This window comes from Zingiber officinale, chromosome 6B, assembly GCF_018446385.1.
Source record: "Zingiber officinale cultivar Zhangliang chromosome 6B, Zo_v1.1, whole genome shotgun sequence".
Taxonomy (NCBI): Eukaryota; Viridiplantae; Streptophyta; class Magnoliopsida; order Zingiberales; family Zingiberaceae; genus Zingiber; species Zingiber officinale.
This window is the reverse complement of record NC_055996.1, coordinates 98501752-98511609: the sequence shown is the minus strand read 5'-3', so window position 1 is coordinate 98511609 and position 9858 is coordinate 98501752. Positions and strand designations below refer to the sequence as shown.

Here is a 9858-nt window from a genome sequence, read left to right as displayed (position 1 = left end):
GGGACTAGAGGACAAAGGGCGTCTAACGTTTCGGCGGAGGCGGGTTCAGCGGAGGGCGTATAAAGGGAGAAATCCCTCGCAGTGCAGCGCCAGAGTCTACCGTCACTTTTTCCATAGCTGTTTTCCTTTTCTCGCATGCGCTTTTTCTGGGGAAAAAGGACCTGACTTGAGCGTCGGAGGGCCTGATCCGGGGACTTTTTCCCTGGGTTTTGGTCTCTAACGTGAGGGGGGAATCGTCTGAGTGTGCGCAGGGTCCTGTAGCCGCATCAGCCACCCGTGGGGAGCCTGCACCGCCCGCGACTTTCCGTCAACGCCCCGTCCACCGCGATCGGCCTCCGTCCGACTCAGCTTCCGGACGGGATCACACTATAATATTGAATTTCAAAGAATAATATTATTATGATGTTAATTTCAAAAAATCAATATTACCATCATGCTAATTTTTAAAAATTGACATCACTTTGGTATTGTAAAATTTTTAAAAATAGTACTACCGTGCTGTATTTTATAAATCAGGACAATAGTAGTGATGAAAATATGATATCATAATAGAGTTGATTTTTTAAATATAGCATGTTTTATTCATTGAAATTTATGTAATTTTAATATGAGAGGCACTTCTTTGTCGATTGTTAAAAAAAGAATTAATGAAAAATTAAAATGAAGCGTCTTTATAATATATCTTTTTAAAATAGAAGTGTCCTGAATTTTTGCTGTGTATATGGCTACGTCAAATGCAGAGTTGATCCATCTCTGTCATTTGGAGGCCTTTCCACACTTCTCGATTTCTTTGGATGACTAATAAGAAATTCTAGCTGGTCACTTTCAAAATTAATCAGCATAAACTCAATACTAAGTGGCAATTAAAAAATATATATATATATATTTTGGAGGCCTTCCATCAATAATTAATGGCCCATGGCCACCCTGTGCTTGGTTTCTATTATATTATTGAGACACTATTGGCTTCATCCATAATCAGTATCAGCGAATTACTTGCTTCCCTTCTTGCCTGCACTGCACCGCACCACCGCGTCACGCACGGTGCGCCGAGTAAACAGCACGCAGCACAATCAATCCAGACCACCTGCCCATACACCGTCCTCCTCGCCGTGGGCAGCAAATTAATGGCCCTGTCCGTGAAACACGGTTTCCACGGCACTCCAAACAGCTGGCTTCCCAGCTCAACTCCTTCTCCTCCTCCTTCTCCTCATTAATGGCCATGTGCCTGGCCATATGTGGAGCAGTTAATGGCTGACCGGAAGGAATCCCATCGAATAATAATTCCCATCCGCGTCGGTTATTAGTTTAGTATAGTTCATTTGGCTTCCGCTCCAAGGCTCTGTTTGCGTGTGCACGCCAAAAATTAAGACAACCGCGCTTTCCAAGTCGCTGCATCACCGGAACATCCATGCGCGCACTGTTTTTGGATGAAATGCCATGCTGATTTAAGGTATTATGATTGCGCAAACATCGATAACACGCCTTTTATTTTTATTGGCATTTTCTCGAATGGACCTTACAATTTAAAAAAAAAACATACTTTACCTTCGTATTTATCAAAAGGTATATTTCCTTTTCGAAATATTCTTTATATTAAAAAATATAATAAAAAAATGTATATTCTCAAGTTTTCATTCAAAATATCTTTTTTAAAGATTGATCTGACAAATTTTAGTTAAAAGTACATTAATATTTATTAGAATTATTGCAATATTAATTAAGATTATTCAAATATCGATTCAAAACTACATTAATATTAATTGAAATATCTAAATATTAATTATAACTATTTAAATACTGATTGAAATTATTTCAATGTTAGTTAAAATCATTTTAACACTGACACACAATAATTTTGACTAAATTAAAATAATTTTTAAAAAATATTAAAGCAATTTTAGTAAAATTAGACGGATTTAGATTATTTTAATCAAAATTATATGAAATAATTTGAGCTAAAATTGTCTGAAATAATACATTTTACTTGGATCAATTTTAACTCTAAATTGTTTATATATTATAATAATAATATATAAGCAATATTTTGACACTTCAATTTAGAATGCCCTCTTAAGATAATAAAAATAAAAGGTGTTCTTTTGATTTTTGCTCAACTCTTATAATTTTCAGAATAAATTAGCTCATATTCCTACAAATGTTAGGAAGGGATATGAACGAGAAAATAGTATTTTGAACTACGAGGGTCAAAATGAAAAGTACAAAAACTAAGGGACACAGATGATTTTTTTAATAACATAAATTGTAACCTAAACCAGCTGCTGCTTCTCTATAAAATGGGCAGCTGAGCTCAGGGCCGTCTCCATCGCCTTCAAATCTAATACATCATCGATAACAGCTACTAATTCTAACGTACGGCGACCTGAGAGAGAAGGTAATCAATGGCGATTGGGATGACGAGCCTGGTGAGGAAGCTGCTGGTTTGCGGCTGCGGCGGCGGCGGCGCGGTGAGGAATTTCCCGGAGGCGGAGACGGCCGCCGGGCTGCTTCCGGAGGGGCACATCTGGGTCGTGGTGGGGACGGAGGGGGCGGCGGCGCGGCGGATGGAGGTGGAGGCGAACTACCTGAACCACCGGCTGATGGAGGACCTGCTCCGGCTGTCGGTGCCGGAGTTTGGGTACTCCTACGGCGGCGCGCTGCGCGTCGCCTGCGACGCCGACTTCTTCCTCTACCTCCTCGACCTGCTGCGGAGCAGCGACCCCGCCGTGCACTACATGGACCTGAGCGACCTCATGGCCACCTTCGCCGGCGCCGGCAGCAGAACAGAGTTCTTTCCAACTCATCGGCCGCTGCAGCGCACTATTAGCTAATTCAATTTATCTATTTTTTTTTGTTTAGTTAATTACATAATATTAAATATTTTCAAGTAATTACTTGCATTAATTTCCCTTTAAGATGGGAAATTGAGCATTAATTATTTTTTGCCCATGAATTAATTAAGTTTGGGCACTATATATATACAACCAATTTAATGAAATCATACTGAATATGTATTAGTGTATTTTTTTTCGGTTGGATACAAATATATAATTTGATGTATTCTTGAGTTTTTATTTTAGAAACACCAAAAGAGATAATTTAAGGTATTTTCTGATGTCAACTAAAAATTGTGTTAGACTGAGCATGAAGCTTTAGGCGAACGACAATAGTTTTATAAAAATATTGAAATTTTGAAAGGCAGTGTTTAAAATGGGAGAAGATGGTATATTAAATATGTGACTGTGACTTTCTTGTTAACCATGAAAAGATCTTTGTACTGAAAGTAAATGGCGCCGAACTACTCGATCTATCAAAAAAAAAAAAAAAAATAATGAAGGAAAGAAAATGCCGACAATCAGGTGGAGGGATCTTAGCATAGATACTTTTAGATACTCTGATTCTCAAGTCAATTAAGTGATGAAGAGGAAAAAGAATATAGTGAACAGTAAATTATGAGTGCATAATTTCACATAGCGTAACTTGATGTATTTATGTCTTTAAAAGGAGACTCTTTATATAGTGCTAATTTTTCTTTGTGATTGAATATTGATATTTCAAAAAAGAATTGACCATTCTGATGCTCTAACACCTTTTCAAAAATAGACTCATCACCTCCTCTATAATTTGCAGGGTGAAAACTTTCATCGTAAAGATCACATAGGGAATGTTCTTATGATTCTCTGACAATCATTACACAAAATATCAAAAAGGAATATTAGGTTGTTGGATTGATGAACCCTTGATATGCTTTAATGGTATGTCGACCGAGTCGGCTCTATCGCCAGATCGGACCCCGTTGCGTACATGGTCGAGTTGGCTAAAGAATGATGACCCTCTGAAGGACCCGACCTCTCCAATCGGCTAAAGAGCCTGATCGGGCCGTGTATGTCACATGTCTGATCAGACAGTAGGCCCGATTAACCATACCACTAGGCCAATATACATGCCCATGCTAGCCCCACGTGGCCCAACGAGCTCAACTCCAAATGACACCGAAACTACTTAAGATTTCATCGATCTCGAGGGACTCGAGATTCGATCAAACCAGAGGTCAGATCGACTAGACCACTCGGTCAAAACATGTGACTGTGCTAGTCCCAAGTGCTGATCGCTCTTTGACTTTGACCATCATGTCAGCTAATTCTCTTGACTATGTCCCCGACTTCAGGGATCCCGCCTTATTCGTTGTATCACAGACATTCCCTTCAAGTATAGTCGAAGAAGGTTGTAAGCCTGATTAACTAAACATTTGTATTTTTTGTGTCTCCAGTTATTCGATTAAACGCTCGGTCCGTATTCCGTCGCTCTTGAGCCAATGTCACACTGGTGCCTTGAAAGCAGGGCATGTCACTCGCTATTAATGCTTAGTATAATGAGTACACCTTTTATCATAAGTCTGCTTACCACCTTCCATCCTTAATAAATACGGCTTGTATCTTTCTGACATGTGGCACACGCTTGTACAAATAATATCTAAAATGATAGGCAACTGTTGAGATTTGATGTGACTCTTAACGGTTCAAATTCAACGATCTTGATTAATCCTCTCTCATTCGCCCCTATGATCTAACCACTGTGAGAGACCACTACTAGAGTTTTTAAGGTTTGCAACCCTTGATTCAACCCTTATCGTTTTCATATTCTCATCTTCTTCTTCTTCATATCTCTTCGTTGTCGCCGACGACTTTTCAAGTTCCATCTTTCCATTGTAAGTTCATTTTCCTCCCCTCCTCTGTTCACTTTTCTTTTTCCTCATGGTCGTTACTCCTCCAACCACCGTCCACGGCCTTTGGTACATCTCCACCATCTCTAACTTCAACGGCAGGGAAGTGGATCATAAGCGTCTCACTTACAATCTCCCTCGCGATCATCATATTATCATTTTGATTGACTACAATCGTTCGAACCATTCCTGACTGGCTACCTAACTTTCTTCAAGGATCAATTTTTGGTCGGCCTTCGCTTTTCCTTGCATCATTTTTTTTTCACCAAGATTTGCAACTACTTCCGCATTCCCCTCCAACGGTTAGCTCCTAATTTAATTAGACTACTGTGTGGAGTCATTATCCTATTTCTCTTGTACTGAATCCCCTTACACCCCTCGAAGTTTTCATTATTTTTATTATCCAAAGAAATTCGAGCCAGGTGTCTTTATCTTTCAAGCCTGGGTGAGCTCCATTTTCCTTGATAAGATGTCCTCTTTCAACAAAGGTTGAGAGTCTTATTATTTTTATCTTCGACCGATCCCTCCAGTAGCCTTCCCTACCAGCTGCCAAATGGAATTACCCCTAGTTCCCGAGAAGGGTGTATTCTGATGGGAGCCGCCAATCAGTTATCTGGTCTGAAGTTCAACATTCACATGCTACTTGTGGAGAGTGTTATGTATATCTTTGAACTTAGCTTCATCCGAGTCCGACTGCCTGACAACTTTGGTGAGAAATTTAATCTCCCTTTATTGTTGTATCTAACTGATTTCTTTTTCTATTTTGCAGCCAAAACTATGTGGAAAGCTTGTCTTCGAGATTTCACCAAGTTAAATGATGATGAAATGGACGTTTGCAGTGAGGCAGAGTTAGAGAGCCATAGACTTTTGTCGATTGGCTCGACCGAGGATTTGACCGACGAAGAAGGCGCCAATCGAGCTACAGGGAGTGACGTGGCTGCCAACACTGAGGAAATACCGCCTCTCTGACCTTCTTTGCTGCCCATGGAGGTTTCATCTGGGTCCACCTCCGGGGAGCCCCTGATCTGGCGCCAACGGCGCAAGAAACACCGCTCGGCTACACCCAGACAGCAAATCTCTATTGAAGCACCAGCGTTGCGTCCACTATCCAAGAGGGGAGAGAGCTCCTCATCGATTCTTCCTAAGCCTAGGAGTTGATCGTTTAACTCTCGCTTTGTGCGAGCACATGCTACCAACCCTTGTACCGCCAACCAGAGTGATAGTCACACGACCGATCTCTTTTTTACCACCTCCGTTAATCGAACCATCTCAACCCCATACCAAGATATACTCTGCTCCCAAATCAAAGTCTTAGACCAAGTCTAGCTCATAAGGACCAAGCGGAGCTAGCAAGCCTAAGAGAGTTAGCGTCATACTTAGGCTACCTTCTCATGAGTGACCCTGTACCCACCCAGCAAAGTCATTCTCCCTAGCATCTAATAAAAATACAAGACCTATTAGCTCAGACTTGGATGGACTCTCTGGTATGCATGGCCGAGTACCTCCTAGAGGAGCTCATCAATCATTTTTCCCAAGATGTGATAAGGGTAAACTCCTACCACTGTCATACATTTATCTCTCTATTATATACCGCACTAATCATTTATTGCTTCATCAATTCTAGATGAATGAGTTAGCACTTTGCCAAAAGATGGCAGAGCTAAATCATAATTACCAGCCTTTGAAGGGCTCAGTAGGAGGAGTGGAAACCTCTCAAGTGCTTGAGTGCGAGTGCCACCAAGTTGAAATGGCTTAATTAAAGAGCGAACTTGAGTGTCAATCCGAGTTGCTGCTAAGAGTCGAGTGGGCTCTCTCAGAAGAAAATGATAGAGGACATGACCAGAAGGTCCATATCAAGAGGCTCCAAAAATAACTGCAAACTTTCAAGTCCCACCTTTGATTGGAGAATACACAGAAACTCTATGCTATAGCTGACTTGTACCTAAAAAAAATTGAATTCTGAGCCCTCGCCTGGAAATAAGAAGAAACGGAGACCACTCTTACCGCTGAGCTAGCCTGCAAGACAACTGAACTAACAATTAAGGACCTTTAGCTTAAAGAGAAGCAACAAGCCATAGACTCCAAAGATGCTAAGGTGGAGGACTTCAAGGCCAAGATGGTGAATTATAAAGTGTGGGAGCTTGAACGGCTTGAGGATTTTCTAGTGGAGTATCTGCATTCTCAAGACTTCAACATGATGCTTGCTAAAAAAAAAAACTCCAAAATGTTTGGGTATGGCACAGAAGGAGCCATAAATCAACTTAGGGAAGCAAGCCACCTGACCGCGGGTATCCCTAGGAATTTCATTCGGCACCAAAAAATTTTAGAGGATATTCCAGAGGACGCCTTCCCCGATTTTGCTTGATGTGTTTAAAGGAAATGTTTTCCTTTAGAGTTTCATTCCCTTGGTTTTGTAAAGAGAACTAAGAGACTTATGTTATTTTAATGTATATATATTTTCACCACTCCCTTGCCTTTGAAACTTTATCCTTAGCATTGTGTCATGTCCTTTTTCCTTTGCTTGAATTCGTGTAAGTAATGCTTGAACCACAACCAACTTACATAAGTAGCACTTCAATAATTTGAAAAATTTTGAACACATGGTTGGAAAGTCGAAGGCACAGGGAAATCCACCTATAACTTGATGCTAAGGCGTGAGAATCTGGGATGAAACTCCGATCAGATAAATAAAAGACACGGGGAAATCAGCTTATAACTTGGCATTAAAGCTCGAGAGTTTGGGACGAACCTCCAATCGGACAATTAGAGGTATAGGGAAATTTGCTTATAGCTCAGCATCCTAGCCTGAGAGTTTGGAATTTTAATCTTCGCCCAGTGGGTCGAAGGGCACAGAAAAATCCACTTATAACTCAGCGCTAAGACTCGAGAATCTGGGAAGAACCTTCGATCGGACGATCAAAGGGCACGGGGAAACTCGCTTATAACTCAGCACCCTAGCCTAAGAGTGTGGAATTTTAACTTTCGCCTTAAGGGGTCAAAGGGCACAGGAAAACTTGCTTATAACTAGGCGCTAAGGCTTGAGAGTTTGGGACGAACCTCCAATCGGACAATTGAAGGGCACTAGGAAACCCGCTTATAACTCAACACCCAGCTCCGAAAATTTAGAATTCTAACCTTCACTTAGAGAGTCAAGGCCATGGGAAAACCTGCTTATAACTCGGCGCTAAGGCTCAAGAGTCTGGGATGAATCTCTGATCGAACAATCAAAGAGCATGAGAAAATCTGCTTATAACTCGACACCTTGGTCCGAGACTTTGGAATTTTAACCTTTGTCCAGAGGGTCGAAGGGCATGGGAAAAATCGCTTATAATCCAGCGCTAAGGCTCGAGAGTCTAGGACAAACCTCTGATCAGATAATCAAAGAGCATGGGGAAACCTGCTTATAACTTGGCAGCCTAGCCTGAGAGTATGAAATTTAACCTTTGCCTAAAGGATTGAAGGGCACGGGGAAACCCACTTATATCTCAACGCTAATGTTCGAGAGTCTGGGTGAACCTCCAATTGAACAATCAGAAGACACAGGGAAATCCACTTATAACTCGACACTTTGGCCCGAGAGTATGAAATTTTAATCATCACTTAGATGGTCGAAGGGTATGGAAAATCCACTTATAACTTGGCGTTAAGGCTCGAGAGTGTGGACTGAACCTCCGATCGGATGATCGAAGGGTACGAGGAAGCTCACTTATAACTCGACACCCTAGCCTGAGAGTCTAGAAATTAACCTTTGCCCAGAGGGTCGAAGGGTACAGAGAAATTCACTTATAACTTGATAGTAAGGCTTGAGAGTCTAGGACGAACCTTCAATTAGATGATGATCAAGGGCACGGGGAGACTCGCTTATAACTCAGCACCCTGGCCTAAGAATCTAGAATTTAACCTTATCCTAGAGGGTTGAAGGGCACTAGAAAATCCGCTTATAACTAGACTCTATGACTCTAGAGTCTGGGGCGAACCTCCGATTAGATTATTGGAGGGTACAGGGAAACTCTCATATAAGTCAACACCCTGGCCTGAGAGTCTAAAATTTTAACCTTCGCTAGAGGGTTGAAAGACATATGGAAACCTGCTTATAACTCTACGCTAAGGCTCAAGAGTTTGGGATGAACCTCTGATCGGACGATCGAAGGGCACAGGGAAATCCGCCTATAACTCAATGCTAAGGCTTGAGAATCTAGGATGAAACTCTGATCAGATGAATGAAGGAAACGAGGAAATCCGCTTATAACTCGGCACTAAGGCTCGAGAGTTTGGGACGAACTTCCGATCGGACGATTGGAGGTATAGGAAAACCCGCTTATAACTCGGCATCCTAGCCTGAGAGTCTGGAATTTTAACTTTGCCCATAGGGTCGAAGGGCACGGAAAAACCCACTTATAACTCAGTGCTAAGGCTCAAGAGTCTGGGACGAACCTCCGATCAGACAATCGGAGGGCGCAGGGAAACCTGCTTATAACTCGGCACCCTAGCCTGAGAGTGTGAAATTTTAACTTTCGCTCAATGGGGGCAAAGGGCACGGGAAAATCCGCTTATAACTAGACGCTAAGACTTGAGAGTTTGGGACAAACCTCCAATCGGACGATTGAAGGGCACTAGGAAACCCGCTTATAACTCGACACCCAAGTCCGAGAATTTAGAATCTTAACCTTCGCCTAGAGAGTCAAAGCCACGAGAAAACACGCTTATAACTGTTGGTGCAACCTTAGGTCAAGGTTGACCTGGTTGACCCGACTCGAGTTGACCTGACTCGAGGTATATTTTGATGTTTGACAAAAATAGAGAAGTTGTATTTTGATGTTTGATGAGGATAGAAAAGTTGTATCTTGATGTTTGACAAGAATACAAACTTGGGAGATTGTGGGTGCAACCTTTGGTCAAGGTTGACCTGATTCGGGAAAAGTCCAAGTATGGAGACTTGGCACGGAAAAGTCCAAGTATGGAGACTTGGCACGGAAAAGTCCAAGCAGGGAGCTTGACACGGGAAAAGACCAAGCAGGGAGCTTGGCACGGGGGAAAAGTCCAAGTATGGAAGCTTGGCATGGGAAGTCAGAGAGGGCTCGGTAGCTCGTTCTCTGAACTGGATGGAGTCGGAGAGGGCTCGGTAGCTCGTTCTC

General features: G+C 42.0%; 1 protein-coding gene across 1 annotated transcript; it reads left to right on the top strand.

Annotated features, from left to right (window-relative positions):
- The first annotated feature begins 2333 nt into the window (after positions 1–2333).
- LOC121990466 (auxin-responsive protein SAUR40-like) lies at positions 2334–2998 on the top strand. Its single transcript, XM_042544595.1, has one exon. It carries the CDS (start codon positions 2403–2405, stop codon positions 2829–2831), a length of 429 nt encoding a protein of 142 aa, XP_042400529.1. The 5' UTR covers positions 2334–2402; the 3' UTR covers positions 2832–2998.
- The last annotated feature ends 6860 nt before the right edge of the window (positions 2999–9858 follow it).